General features: G+C 50.4%; 1 protein-coding gene across 1 annotated transcript; it reads left to right on the top strand.

Annotated features, from left to right (window-relative positions):
- Positions 1–2,972: 2,972 nt before the first annotated feature.
- On the top strand, positions 2,973–13,052 carry PRDX6 (peroxiredoxin 6). Its single transcript, XM_054587754.1, has 5 exons — positions 2,973–3,139; positions 7,099–7,255; positions 10,005–10,151; positions 11,029–11,175; positions 12,116–13,052. The coding sequence occupies exons 1-5, from the start codon at positions 3,045–3,047 to the stop codon at positions 12,242–12,244; spliced, it is 675 nt and encodes a 224-aa protein (XP_054443729.1). The 5' UTR covers positions 2,973–3,044; the 3' UTR covers positions 12,245–13,052.
- The last annotated feature ends 2,462 nt before the right edge of the window (positions 13,053–15,514 follow it).

Below are 15,514 nucleotides of genomic sequence, written 5' to 3'. Positions count from 1 at the left end.
CCTTTTCCACATTCTGGCCTCTCTCTCCCTGGCAGGCCTTCTTTCCCATGGTGAGCCCCTGGGAACGGACTGTGACTTTTTCCCTCCAGAATGGGGTTCAGAAGTGACATCCAACTGCCTCCAGGGGCCAGCCAGCACAGATGGTTCCTTTCAACTCTGTTTGCATATCAAGAACATGGGAACATTCTTTACTTTTACAAAGAACTAGTGCTTTATCTTATTCCTCCCTGAAATGCATGGCCCTCAGGTATCTTTTCATTTTTGCAATTTTGAGCAAGATAAGGATATGCTGGGATAGGATTCTTTCTTCTCCTAATTCTAGTCTAATAAAAACTGTAGTGCAAGTGTGGAGCTAAAATGACAGTCACCAATGTCAGCAAGTGTTCGGGAACTTTCTGAACAGGGAACGTGCAAGTCTAAGGTGGCTACTCTCTAGCCAGTGTTTGCCAAGTGGAACATCGGCCCAGCGTGGCTGGGTCTTCTGACATTTTAGGAGACAAGCATCCAGATATTTTTGTGAAAAAAATCCTGTTTTTAAATGTTGACGGCTAATTCAGAAGAATTGAAAATGCTGCAAAGATTAGACGAGTTTTCAAGATGCAAGAGGATTGCCGGGCTGCGGTTCCTGCTCCTGTGAAGTCTAACACACTCTTATTTTATTGTACTTGCTTAATTTACAACAGACACTTCGATAATTACGCCCTTTACAGACATCAATAATCGATTTCTATATTCATTCTCCATATTTGTGGTATGTCTGTGCTTTCTAGTCTAGCTCCACAACTCTCTTAACAGTTTTTTAAGGTCAAATTATTCTCCTTCTCTTTTCTTTCTCCCCCACAAAAGGAGCAAAGACATCATGCTTTTAGAACCGAAGCTTGGTGTCAAGTCCATTTAGAGGTCAAATTAGAGAAGCTTCACAGTTTTCTCGAGTGGCTAGAAATTCTCGCAGTAATCGTATTGCAAGTCATTGTTCAGAGGAGAACTGATTAAATATGATTAGCACGCACCCACGCGCATGAAAACACCGCTGTGATGAAAACTGAAATCGCAAAATGTGAGTCACTTCTTCTAACACCGTCGCGTGCCTTCCTTGGGTCTGAGGCCCTCCTTCCAGAGGATTTTTCCCGCTACCGAACTCCAACCATTTAGAGCCCTCCCCCATCCACGTTTACTCCGTATTTGCATATAACCACTTACGTGCAGCCTTCCCTGGAAGAGCAGGGACCGCGCCTCTCCATTGCGTCACAAGGCCTGGCGTCGTGCCTAGCCTATGGCTGGCAAAGCAAGCGTTATTGTGTAAGCCGTTATCGTCATCCCCAATCATAGCTACCGTTTCCAGAGCACGTACTACATGCTGAGTAGTTCACCTACGTTATCCTGGAAGCTTTCCCAGATCAGACCACCAATCCAAAGCTGCATCCCAGTCACCTCTAGCATACCTGATTTTATTTCCCTGAAGAGGAAATAACATCTCTATGTATAACATCTAATATATATACTGTTACATCTATAGATCTAATATAGATACAGATTAGACCTACAGATCTAATATCAATAGATACATGTATATATTTACTTTTATTAGAATTTATTTGATGCTGAATTTACTCCTGGGCCACCAGTTCTTGTTCCTTCCGTTTCTTCTGGGATAGCTTTTTCCTCTGTGCAGCCACCTCCCCTGGTCTCGGAACCATCTGTTCTTTCTCAGCAGGACCGTCTCGGGGGCAGGGAGAGCTCACGGGTGCGTGAATTGCCTGTAGCTCTGGAAGTTCTGTGCTGAGTGAGCCTTGGGAGCTTTGTACACTGGATGGGCCCCATGACCAGAGACTCCACCTCTACACCCTCAAGCTCAGCATTGCTCTCTGCGTCTCTAAGCATGTGCAGCAAAAATTCTGCACTCTTTTTGGGGCCCCAACTCTGCATCCAGCCCCACTGTTTGGACAGGCACACCCACCAGCTCCACCGTTTTAACGACAGAAGGGCACACACTGCATCTATAAGGTGACATCCTTCAGACCCTTCGTGGCTTTTTGAATAAGCGTACTCTTGATGGCCCAGGCAGGCAGTTTCATGAGTCTTTTAAAGTGAACGCAAAGAGGCTGAACCTCTTGATTTGCATGGTTTTGTGGGGGTTTCTGGGTCAAGTGAATAGTGAAATGTTTTCAGGTCCCTTCTGGCTGCTGTCGGCCAGAGAAGTCTAATATGTTTTTTAAAAGACGTCTCCCCCACTAGAATGATCTCCAAGAAAATGGTCATCTCGTCTACGTCGTGCTTATAACAAAGAAAACAAATAAATGAATCTAAGCTTCCCACATCCTTGGGTGGCAGAGTTGACTTGCACACAGAAGATCACATGTTTTAAAATTTACATTTAGATTTCAGAATTATTGTGTGGATTATTTGATGGCCCATCGTGAGCCCTGGGAGTGGAAAGTGGAATAAAAATTAAAAGTTTGGTCACATTCCCCTAAGCACTGACTAACATGGGTGCGAGAATTTTTGCTGCAATAGGAAAGCCACTTTCTCTGACATGAGGTCCTCCACACGTCTATACCTTGCCACATCCTCCGATATGACACAGGTCATGATGGCCAGGCAGGCTGGCGTGCCAGATTCCAGGCACTCACCCGATCAGAGCAGGAGTGGAGAGTCACCCTGGTGGGTGTGCAGGAGGCTCTGCGCGGGTTCTGCTGTTCCTGGGGTGGCTGTGGTATTCTCCACGTTGGGGCCCCGTTCCTAGTGTGTTGCGCTTTTTTTTCCACCTCCAAAGCCGGCACACACTGCAGGGCCCAACCCTGTGCGCCCCCAGATTCCAGGGGCATGGTCAAGAGCTTGGTGGATTCTGGAGAGCATCAGGGCAGCTTTGCCCGGCCCCGCCCCGCCCCGCCCCGCCCCCGCCCCCGCCCCGCCCCGCCCCCGCCCCCGCCGCGCCGGCTAGGCCCCGCCCACCCCGCAGCTCCAGGCCCCTCTTATTTCGTACTAGCACCTCCTTCTTCTGCCGCCGCTGCGCCTTCTCATCCTCCCGCGTCACCGCTGCCGCCATGCCTGGAGGTCTCCTTCTCGGGGACGAGGCTCCCAACTTCGAAGCCAATACTACCGTCGGCCGCATCCGTTTCCACGACTATCTGGGAGACTCGTAAGTGGCCACCTTGTCGCCCTGCCCTGGCGTTGGGCTACGCGCCCGGACCTGGAGGTGCCTTCCCGGTTTCTTCTCCCTTCGCGCTCCCGCCGCCGGGTCCGCCGCCCACCGCCCGCCTCTTCCCCGCCTGCACCGGTTCCTGCACGTGCCTCTCAGCGTGTGTCTCCTGCCCCACGTTGGGCGTTTGATCCCCTCGGCCCGGCATGGCCGGCCGGCTGTGAGCGGGGAAGGGGGAGGGGAGCGTGGTTGGATTTCCGCGGGTCTCAGGAACCAGAGGTCGGTGTGGAGCAGGGTTTGTTGTCTGTTTAACTCGGTTTGGTAAACTGTGCAAGCGGCACGGTCCAGCCGAGGCCCCGTGGGGGCACAGACCGGGCGGCCTCGGCGGTCACCTCCCGGGACTCGTGCCCAGGATCGTGTCCCCTCCCTCCCACGGTTCTGGAATGTGCTCCCGGGGGAAGGTAGGTGTCTAAGGCCAGAGTCCAAGGACGCTCACCTGAGAGAGTTCTGTGGGCTGCCTGGCATTTGCAGGCTTCTCGGTACAAAATGTGAAATGTAAAACCGCCAGCTGCCAGATACGTGGCCGAAAGACCTTCTGACCAGGGCCTCCTTTAGCAGCCGGCGGGGGCGGGGGGGGGGCAAGATTTGATAACAGCCAAGGGAGGAACCGAGAACAGTCCGTATGTAGGTGTGTCCTTCATTCCAGAACTTGCAACACTTTGAGGGGAGGACTTTCTGAGGTTGTAGAGTCGCTGTGACCTGCTCTTCCCAGGGAAAGCCTAGGAGGGGACCAGGACACGTGCGCCTGGGCTCTCTGAGACCCTTTGTTTCCCAGGGGTATGACCTCCGGGGGCCGCCTCCCCTCTGCCTTGCTTCCAGCAGCACGTGGCCTGGCAATTATACCAATACGTCTAGGAGTCTGTTGATTTCGTATGTGGTGCCCAGGCATCTATGTGTATAGACAGAGAGAAAGGAATTGATGAGATTCATCAGTGATTGGACAGGCTGTGCAGAGAACCAAGGAGAGATTCTATGTATTAGGCCTACCCTTAGAACCCGTCAAGTCCATCTCCAGCCTGTGGTTAAGGGAAGAGCTAACCTTTGTGAGAGGACTCTGCTAGGAAAAGGAGGCGAGATGGAACGTTCAGACCGTGCAGGCAGGAGAAGGGCTTCAGAGATACAGACCAAGGCCAGTCTCACACTTGGATCTAGGTATTAGTGCCTCCCCAAAGCCCCGTGGCGTTTTCCGGGCGTGTTCCTTCCCATTTCCCTCCACAGTCCTCACCCCCATAAAACGAAGCTTACCAGAACTCTTCGGCTGTTTGCAGTAAAGATAAATATTAACACAGAGCATAATTCCTAGAGCACCAATGATCAGCGCTGTCACTATTTCAGCTAACTCTGCTTTCTGAGGTGTTTTTGTTGTTGTCATAGCTCACTGGCCTCTGAGTCTACCTTGGATTGATTAAAAGTGGTACCATCTCAGCTCCCCACCAGTGGGAAGATGGGAAAAACACCCGCATCTATAAAATGCTGTACAAGTCTGCCCCCCCCCCAAAAGTCCTCTGAGCCCTTTCTGTCCTTAGGATACATGGATTTTTGCCTAATATACAGGGTCCGGCACAAATAACACCCCTTTTTAATTACAAAATCATAAGCATGTAATTCTGTAACACAACAATATCACACTGAAACACACTGTATGACGTTTTAGGTGAAATGTTCAAATTAAAACTATAAATTATCGCAGCCATTTTATTACCCTACCAACTACACTCAAACAGATGTTGTTTCTGCCGGGCCCTGTATTTTCCAAACTCCATTCTGTATGTGATCTCAAGTCAAGCTTTTTTTGTTTGTTTGTTTGGGTTTCTTTTTTGTTTTGGGGTTTGTTTGTTTTTTTGAGAGAGAGTGAGTGGCAGGGAGAGAAGGAGGGCAGGAAGGAAGAGAGAGAGAGAGGGAGAAACATCAACTTGTTGTTCCACTTACTTATGCTTTCATTGGTCCTCGTGTGCGGACTGGGGACCCAAACCACAGCCTGGCCTGCCCAGAGGATGCTCTAACCAACTGACCCACCTGCCAGGGCCACGCAGGCAATGCTCGATTCAGACTTTTCTTTTTTTTAATGGGGGCATAACAAAATAAAAATAATTTTTAACTTTACAAACACCCACCCCTGCGATTGGAGACAACTAAGGGGCTTAGGAGCTGCGTGGGTGAGTTTACTGAGGATTAATCACTGTTTCTTTACGCAGGCAGTAGAAGCAGCTTCTTTACAGTACATCTTCCCAGAACAGAACGTGTGTTCCTCGGGCGTTTTGGGGGTTAGTGAGTAGGAACTGTTCCCTTCAAGGAGGAAACCCTTAGTCTTTTGAAAATCAGGAAGGAAGGAAATGGGATCGTGTAATTAACTGCGCTCCAGGGCGGCCGGAGGGAGACGGGGGAGGGCAGGCCATAGTCAAACTGTCTCGGAGTTTATTCCCATTCCTGGCCTGCCGGTGAACTGGAGTTTGGCTGTTCAGGGAGGAGAGGGTGTGAAGATGCTTAAAACAAGTTCCTGAGCGAGACTGGAAATGGAAGGAGGACACCTGGCTCTCTCAAGTCATCGCCCCTTGAACAGGAAGAAACGCCCAGTTCCATTTCTTCTCAAAAGTCTCCTCTGAGCCTTGGACAGATCTGGTTCCATAGGCTCTAAGGCCTGGATTTTACTCAGAGGTAGCTTATTTATTTCAAAAGATATAGGCCCCTCTTATTGCCCTTTATAACAAGTAAACATACGACATACCTCCATAGCCTCAGAAAGATGACCTCCTTCTTCCCAGGTTTTCCCTAGGCCCCCCGCCGCCACCCACCCTTTTTGTAAGAAGGTCTTTTCCTTTCCTGAAGCCTTGGAAGTTGAGTGGCAGATGTAAGTGGCAAAGGGGCACCCTTGTCTCCGCTTTGTTCATTGTGCTTCAGGAAACTTGGCAGACTCCGAGAGGCCAGCCTGGCCTGATTCAGTAATCTAGGTTCGGGTCCTGCTTTAATGTCCCACGTCCCTGGGAGTGTGGAAAACGGAGCATTGAATTGTCTTCAGCAGAGAGAGGTGTTTCTGTCGCCAAGGAGCCTGAGCCGGTCCTCCAAAGGTTTTTGGGGCTCAGCCTGAAAAGTGCTTAAAATCTCTACACTCAGGCAAAGATGACCTCGATAATAGTGTTTACCTAAGAATCTGCAGTTCTAGAAATCGACCTTGTAAGTTGTTAGTCTTCCACCTGCTTGGTCTGAAGCAAGAAGAAAAGGAAACCCCAATAAAGACACAGGCACAGCTCTCAAGAGGTCTCTTGTCAAAGCGCAGCTGTTGGGTGTCCTGTTTGGCAGGTTAGATCGGGAAGGTAGTTTCATAAAAGATTTTATGTCCATTCGCTTCAAAGAAGCCATATGTCAACTTTAATTTTCAATATAAATAGAGGGTACAAGCCTATTGATTTCAGATTATATAATCTGTTTATTATTGCAGTCAGGCATTTATTTGGATTCAGGGCCTAAGGGAACACCCATTATTGGAGCCAAATGCCAGGGCCTGTGTGCTCAGAAAAAAAATTGAGAAGAGGGTAAGGGAAAAAAAAGTTCAGTAAAGCCACTTGGTTTGAGTCACACAGGCTGTCTTAGCTGAGGAGGAGTCAGGGCGCTCTGCAGTGATTAAAAGAGACGACGCCCTTAAATTAATCTTTTAAAATATTTGTCATCTTGAATGTCCTGTCTTTGAACTGAGCTTGAAACATTGATTTTTCTGTAGGTAAGAAGATTAAAAAGCATTCCTCAACAGAAAGGCTTAAAAGTAATTGTCTTCATAAGCATTCATTAGAAAAAAACAAAAAACAAAAAAACTCCATCCTTGTCAGTCTCAGGTTTGTGGCTTACTCTGTTGTGCATGCTGTCGGTGACCGCGTCATTCAGTTGTGACTTTTCCCTCACTGCAGATGGGGCATCCTCTTCTCCCACCCTCGGGACTTCACCCCCGTGTGCACCACGGAGCTTGGCAGGGCTGCAAAGCTGGCGCCAGAGTTTGCCAAGAGGAACGTTAAGCTGATCGCCCTGTCAATAGACAGTGTTGAAGACCATCTTGCCTGGAGCAAGGTATCGTATCCATGGGCGTGTGCTTTGTGGTAGTAAATCACGCTGTAAATTATAGAGTAGCTCCGTCTTTTAGGCAGGAAGGCACGCGTAAACCTCAGGTTCAGACTTCACTGGTCGTTGGAAAATCCGCCTTGGGTTGCACAGGGACCATTGCTTTGCGCGGGCCAAGGGCCACTTCCAGCCCTCCTTTCTTGGCCGGTCAGCATACCACACACTTTCCCCCTTTCGCTTGCATCACACCCCATGTCTAGCTGGTCCTTCCCGACTCAGACTGAGCTTCGTCATCTCCCAGGCTCCTAATTTAGGCTGGAGCTGCCCGGGGTCATGCCTTGGACCTCTCCTCTTTCATGGACTCTTTGCCTGCGGGAGCCCATCCGCCCACGTCTGTATGCTGATTCCCCAGCTTCCACCTCGAGGCCAGCTCCTGGCTTCCAGACACCCTACCTCCCCGGTGTCCCATCTCCTGAAATCTCACCTGTCTGGGGCTGACACTCTCCTTCATCCGGGGCCCTGTTCACCTCAGCCAGTGGTAACTGCATTTTCGTGGTTGCTCCAGCCCCAGACCCAGCCACATCATCTTGAATCCCTCAGGTTGGCCACATCACATGCCCGACTCACCAGCAGCTTGGCTGCCAGGCCTTCAAGCTGTAGCCAGAATCCTTTTTGGAAGTCTCTCTCCCCAGGTATCTCTGACTCACCATCATTTCTTTTCAGGTCTCAACTCAAATGACACCTTCAAGGCTGCCCTTGGCTTCCTTCTCTGAAATCGTAACTCCCTTCCGTGCTCCCCACTGCCCTCTGGGTTTTCCCTGGGCACTTGTCACCACCTGAGGGGCTGCATGTTGCCGATCTCACTTGTGTGTTTCTCCCCGCTGAGCGGAGGACCCCTGCTCTGAGCCCTGCCGGGCTGGGTTGTCATAAATGGATCACCTGAGGGAACTGTCCACCTGCAACAGAAGCAGGGGACAGTGGTCTAAACGTAACCTGAGCACATTTTAACGACGGGGCCACAGTGTGCGTCTACCTGATGATACTGGTTACTTTTGAGGGGTGCGTACTGTGTGCAAGGCCCTGGCCAAGCACTTCACATGCGTCTGACGAAGAGATGCAGCGCTGCCTTGCGAGCTGGGCCCTGGGGGCTGTAACCCTTGGCCATTTCGTACCCATCAGTCCCGAGTGTCTGAGGTTACAAGAGTCACGTAGAAAAGGGGGGGGCGTTTCACTCGGAGACTTGGTGGGACTCGCTCAAGACTGCCCTGCTGCAAAATGGTGGCATTGCGCCTTGACCCTCGAAGCAACGCTCTTTTTGATATCCGATGACAGAGATGAGGAATTAGCCTGATTTAGGGTAGACTCAAGCCAGAGCACGTGGTTCTTTGGTTTCGTGGGTGTAACACCTGTAACGCAAGTGGCAGGGTAGAGCATTGTCGCCCAGCGGTAGTTAAAGCAGCAGGTGGCCGAAGGAAGAGGTTCACGGCCCGCTGCGTAACACCTTTCAGGTGCAGGAGCACACCCAGGCTCGTTTTACAGCTGGTGAGCTGCTGCCTTCGAATCGTCAAAACTGTGATTGCACTGACTGGGAAACAGGCCCCGCCTATCAGCAGCAGCGCCCAAACTGTGGCTACAACCAGTCCTGTGGGAAACCTCAGTGAGCCCCTGGAACTAAATTGATTATTCAGCCAAATGGATTGTGGTGACTTGATAGGCAGCCAGTGGCTGCAGAAGGGAAGATGATAAAATTCCGGAACATGTTAAAATGTGTCGTTATCCACTTCAAAGTTCGTTAATGCCACGTTTGTCCTTCGGCGTCTCTGTTGAGAGATGCGTGCAGGTTCTGTCTGCCGTCTGTGGAATCGTCTAACCAAAGAGCGAGCTCCTGGGAAGGCAGGCACTGTGTCGCGTGCGTGTGCAGTCGCTTGTGCGCGCCACGGTGCTGAGCCCGCCTTCAGCGCTGTATCAGTGCCCGATCAGATCAGATAATAAAGCCAGATTATTTTTTTCCCAAAAATAATCTCCCAGGGATAGGAAAAGTAGAAACGAATGAAGATTTGCTAGGGGAGGAGGGAGGAAAGAGAGAGGACAAGTACACCGTTTTCCTTTAGTTCCGACCTGAAATGCGTTGTTTTCTGTGTGCCCGTCACCCCAGTATAAATTTTCCTCTGCCTTTTCGCCCTTAAGAGGTTTATCTTGCGCTTGTCCTTGAAGTATAGGTTCAACTCTCCATTCTTATATCTGCTTTAAGTTTGTCTTTTTTTTTTTTCCATTTCTTAATATCTGTCTTACAATAGTCTAACGTCTGAGTCAGGGTGCGCCCAGATGTATAGAATGATCTTTGCATGTGGCATTGCTTCTAGATGGGATGAACTTAAGGGACCCATTACTCTGGAGGGTTTTTACAGTCTTTGGGAACTCAGAGGTACCTTGGATTGGGATCTGATGCCACACTACTCAGCTTTTAAAGAGGTTGCTGCTGTTTCTGAAAGCAGTGAAAGCAAGCTGTATTTTAAGAGACGTGGGCATGGAAAGGGTCTCTGTTTATAACAACGTGTGATTCCCTACTGCTACTCCTGTCGATGAGTAATTGGGGTGGGGAGTTTTCCTTCCTTCATTTGCTTATTAAACTTGCTTAGAGAAATTACTGTGCCTGGGGTCCACTTCCCTGCCCTGCGGTGTGATGGCTGTGCCAGGCCGAATTCAGAGGGGGAGCCTGGCTTAGATTTTTCTCTTCCTTCTTCCGCCTGCATTTTAGGACATCAATGCTTACAACTGCGAGGAGCCCACAGAAAAGTTACCTTTTCCCATCATTGATGACAGGAACCGGGACCTCGCCATCCTCTTGGGCATGCTGGACCCGGCCGAGAAGGACGAGAAGGGCATGCCCGTGACGGCGCGCGTGGTGAGTGGTCCAGGCCCGGCCTGTCGTCCTCACGGCTGGCCAGGTGGCACGTCCAAGGAAACACTTGGACCAAGGAGAGGAGACAGGAGAGTGTCTATTAATATCCATGTACGTCCTCTAGGAAGGAACCGTGTGGAGTGGCCACGTCGCAGATTGTCTGCAATGCTCGTGCAGAATTTCCAGCTACATTTTTACTGGTTAATTCGTAGCTTTTGGAAGTCTACATAAAAGAAGTAATCAGGATGAGGAGCCATCTAGGATGGGGTAACCTTTCCTGTAGCTGTCCTGACTGACAGACCTCTTTCGAGTGGCGGGTCCTGTCCTTCCTAAGGCAGCTCTGGGTTTCAGTTCTAGTTTGTTCTGCCCTTCCTGACTAGAGAACAGACTCGGTCCCTGGTCTGCAAAAAGGACAGTTCCATGAAGACCAGTATCCACTCCCATTAGTGCAATTTTTATGCTAATCGTCCCTCCTTAACATAGTACCCTCCCGAGGCCTTGCCTAGCCTCAGTGTGCAGGTCGGTTTTTCTTCCTGGGAGAGCCAGAACCGAACAGAATTCCCTTCTAAGTGCACAAAAATAACATGAACACTGGTCTGTGCGCCTGCAACGAACATAATACTGAATGTCGCCTCCAGTCGAAAAGTTTTCTCTTAATTTTTTAAAAATAAAAATAACATGGAGAACAAAAGGAGCTAGATTCCAGCCCCCCAGATTAAGATTGGCGTGTCATGCCAGATGGGTGGGGGTGTTTTGTTTTGTTTTGCTTTGTTTTTTTATACCCTTGGACATTTGCAACAACAGAGGAGCATTCTGAGAGGTTTTAAGGTCAAAGACCTTCCAAGGACTCAACCTGGTGCCACGCCTGTGTGCTCTGCAGGTGTTCATCTTTGGCCCTGACAAGAAACTGAAGCTGTCCATCCTCTACCCAGCAACCACGGGCAGGAACTTTGATGAGATCCTCAGAGTAGTTCTCTCTCTCCAGCTGACAGCGGAGAAGAGGGTCGCCACCCCCGTTGACTGGAAGGTAAAGACGCCAAAAGGGCCAGTCCCCCGCATGCGGGCAAGGTTGTGGGGCTGGCGTCCGAGCGGCCGCCCACAGGCTCCCTCCTCCCTGGGCTTGGTGTCCAGCGAGCACGTCCACTGCGGGGGTGTTTCCTTGTGCCGGAGTTTAAACTCTGCTTGGAGGCTGTGTTCAAGGTCTTCAACACTTCGATATAAAAGTCTGTGGACTTCCTGTATTGCTTTCTAACTTCTAGTTTCTTTGGACAAATGAATTGGGCGGAATGATTTCCTTTTCTAGTAAAAAGGATTTTTCTTAAACCTTAATCCTTCCTCAATGGCAAAATATTTACAACAGAACTTAGATTGGCCACTGACGTCCTGACTGACCCTTCCTGTCTTACTGCCCTGAAGTATCTCCTCCTCTTAATCTTCACAGAATTGGCTGACACTTCAACTTTTAATCTCTAGGGTTTCTGCAGTATGTAAGACATGGATAGTAATACCACACGAGTATCTTAATGTTGCTACATTTTAAAAATATGCTAACCTGTATAGCAGGTTCTCTTTTGTTTTTTTCTGATCAAATCAGTTAAAATGCTGTGTCCATTCACTGAACACACTTTGGTGGAGCCCAGATACAGCCGTGAACACTAGAATTCCAGCCCTTAGACTCACCTTCCAGAGGGTAGAACCAGACAGTAAACCAAGTTTACAGTGTATGAGGTGGCGGTAAGCGCCACAGAGTAATCGAGAGGGGAGGGGACAAGGGGGGCACAGAGGCAAGAAGGTTGGAAGCCATACACATGGCCGCCGCCGAGGGAGGCCCAGTACAGGAGGCCTTACCTGAGAGCGAGCTTACGCCTCGGAGGACCAGGGCGGCTGGCGAGTCTGGGGCTCCTGAAGCTCGTTCCTGCCTCCAGGCGTGAACATTGAACTTCACCGTTCTTGATGTCGTTCACTAGGTCGGAGACAGCGTGATGGTCCTTCCCACCATCCCAGAAGAGGAAGCCAAGAAACTTTTCCCTAAAGGAGTCTTCACCAAAGAGCTCCCGTCTGGCAAGAAATACCTGCGCTACACGCCCCAGCCGTAGGTTTCCAGGAGCGGGCGCTGGAGCCCGAGGGTACCAGCCGCCCATCCTGTGTCCCGCGGCCTTTAGGTTACTGGCTTAATTAAATGAAAATGTCACTAGAAACCCTGCGGGATTCTCTGCTTCGTGCCTTCCCCCGCATTCTGTTCTGTTCACGGTCCTCAGCGCGCTCTCCTGGCTCTCTCCGAAATACAGTCTGTGTGTGAGGCTCAGGTCGTGTTGGATCCTTGCGGGGTTTGTGATTGACAAGGTAGGATCCATCCTGGAATGACCAACTGTTTTGGGTTTTTTTTAGCTGTTCTAATCAAATCCTGTCTTCCTTTACACATGCTGGGGAGCTGCTCAACCTGAGGTCCCATTTCCTCTGTCGATCTCAAGTATATAACCCTGCAAGTTAGAGTAACCAGATTTCTTCAATATTCAGGGTTTTGGTCACGGCTTAGAGAAAAAACTTTCCAATTCTGTACTTTTTCAGTAGATAACTGACGTGGGGTCAGCAGGGGGAGGGATCCGTAAGTATTTTGCTAAGAAACTTCCTATCAAAAGAGGGAAGCGATGGAAAAGGCTCCACTTACCTGCACGGCTGTTACAGGTGTGTGAACAGAGCGGTAGTGCCACGTGCCTTTCACAGCAAGTGTTCCCGGGGGTCAGTCGCTCCGCTCTGTGGACGCAGAAGGGGCTCGCCCTTGGAAGGGAGGAGAGGATGACCGAAAATATTTGTTCCTAGAACGCTTCCTGATGGGTGTGGAGTGGTACATTGTGAATTTCGCTTTTTGGGGATCTAGCAAATAAATCCTTTGTAAAAACTGGATCAGAGAATTCTGTTGTCACATTTTGAAACACTCGCTTAGCCTTGTTTCCTCCCTGGGCTTGGCCTTGATGCTTCTCTCTGAAGGCAGAGCCATGAAATTTCTGACACAAGGGAGGCGCAGCGGACCCCAGTGACGTCGCCACGGCTCCTGGCCCACTTCCCTCCTTTGCGGCACTTGCCTGGGTCCTGTAGTCCCTTGAGGGTGTGACCCCTTCTGTCACAAGCTCTCCAAATGCCTTAACGGGATTGCTGAACTTGAGAATATGCATCTTGAGCATAATGGTACCCACGGGCTTTTTACTCCAAACTCACGGTCTCTTGGACTCTGCTGCGCTAGGTCCTAAGTTTAGAAAGAAGTGCCACCCACCTGGTACCGGCTGTTGCATGTGGCCCTCCCTCTTTTTATTGAGTAAAATAATACAAACCATGACCCCCGGGGCCTGGTGTCGAGAAGTCAGTAGGTGTTTAGTTTCACAGTGGGTGACACCGAGGGTTGAGGACGGAGGGGAACACGCCAGGTTCTCACAGTGCCCTGGGGATGTCGGACGGCCTGCCCTCACCTCGTCCGGTCACAGTGCATTTGCCCTCACAGAACTGACGCTGTCCGGTCCTCTGAAAGCATCTCTCTCCTGACGGCCCCTGGCTCCCTCTCTGGCCACCTTCCTGTTCGGTTCCTCACTGCTCACTTCTGTCGGGGGTTGGCCACATTTATTCCTTGTCATAGTGAGAGTTCAAAGTCTGAATCTCCAACATTAATTATTCAAACTTGAGTCTTTACTGACAGGACATGGGCCATTGAATTTGCAAAATGGAATTCTTCCTCTTTTCCCCCATAAATGGTTTCCCCTCCGTTCCCTCACTCAGGCACCAGCCTTGGTGTTTTGTTTGCCTGTATCCACTCTACCCACGTAGATGTCAGCATAAAAATGCTTTAAAAGCTCAAAGAAAAGGTTCGTGTACCGTCAGATTGAGGTCTGGTGTACACTACGCAGCCAGGAGGTTTCCTGAACGACTTCTTTCCAACTATAAAATATTACATAATGCATGTGCACTTCCAGGTAGAAGTGATCCTGAGCATATTTTTAACACATTGGGCAATGGGGAGCCGAGGTCCCCTGTTGAGAGTGCTGCGCTCAGTTTTCACAAGACAGTGGATTGCATATGCGTATGAAGGTGTGTTAACTGCACGTGAATGGATCTGTGACCAGGGCGGCTGCAGAGAAGCGTAAGGGATGCGAGAGGCCGTCCAAGTGGCTTTTCAAAGCAGCAGGACAGGCTCTGGCTGCAACAGCTCATCTTCTAAGATGAGCAAAGCCATTAACGTGTGGCTCCCGCGTGGACCAGCCACCCAGCTGAGCTCACCGCCCACCTCTCACCTCCGGGCAGGGATTTGCATTGAGAAGCTCCGCCAAGGGTTAAGGAGACAGAACGGCTGTGTCTAAAGGACCAGGTCAAGGTGCCAATTGGGGTGCAGTGAACTGGCCTTAGTGATTTACTCCGTGAGGCCCTACCCCTTCGGGGCCTTGTGGACTAAGGAAATAGAGCTGCTTCGAGCTTCAGGGGTGCATTAACGGGGTGAAAAGGTCATTACCACTTTCTTGTCGTGATTGGTCCAGAAATGGGCCTGTGATTTAGTTCTTGGGGAGGAGACAAACAGGATCATGGGAGTTTCTAGCAGAATTCTTTGTTGCTCTTGAAAGTAATTGGAAGCCATTCTTTTTTGTCTAGTATTGAATATGAACAAGAAAACGCGATGCCCCCATCGCCACTTGGAGCGAGGAGGCAGCCACAGAGGGAGACTAAAGGTCAGCAGCAGAGTGGAGAGAAAAATAAAACCTGATCAACTTCACTGGGGCTACCGACCGCAAACTGTCCTACCTCTTGATTTAGGTGACATAAAATGATACATTTCTGGGGTGGTTAAGGCGTCCTGAGTCGGGTTCTCTGGTCCCTGCAGCCTAAAGCATCCTTGTGGGGGTGTGTGCGGCGTTGTCCTTCAGTTGTTTCAGACACATGGTGACGGGCCTCCCAAGGGAGACTGGCGAGCAGACGTCTGTTTTCTGCCCCTTCATTGCCCGAACTGCAGATCTCAAGCATCAAAATGCATTAAATCACGTGAGGAACATGTTAAAATGCAGAGCCCACCCCAGAAACTGATGGTTTCAGTGGCCAGGAGTCCTCGTTTGTGACACCCCAGTGACCGTGATGCCGCGCACAGTGGACATTGCAGCCAGTATCCATTTCCCCTGCTTTACGAAAACCACCCAGGTTGCACTGGCCTTGGCAAGGTGAGGTGCCAGGTACAGCTCATGGAAAGGTAACAGGTGCGGGCATGGGGCAGAGCTGCCCTGCGCGGCGTTACCGACGCCGGCTGGCCGGCCTGAGGGTCCAGGTCACCGGCCGAGGGCGAGGGCGCGGGCGGGGCGGCTGCAGCACCCCGGTCCGCGATCGCCCTGCAAGCC

The sequence above is a fragment of the Pteronotus mesoamericanus genome, unplaced genomic scaffold, assembly GCF_021234165.1.
Source record: "Pteronotus mesoamericanus isolate MK-2021 breed Mesoamerican mustached bat unplaced genomic scaffold, CSHL_Meso_final scaffold_1186, whole genome shotgun sequence".
NCBI lineage: Eukaryota > Metazoa > Chordata > Mammalia > Chiroptera > Mormoopidae > Pteronotus > Pteronotus mesoamericanus.
The sequence above is the reverse complement of the archived record's forward strand: the minus strand, read 5'-3'. Positions and strand labels throughout refer to the sequence as shown.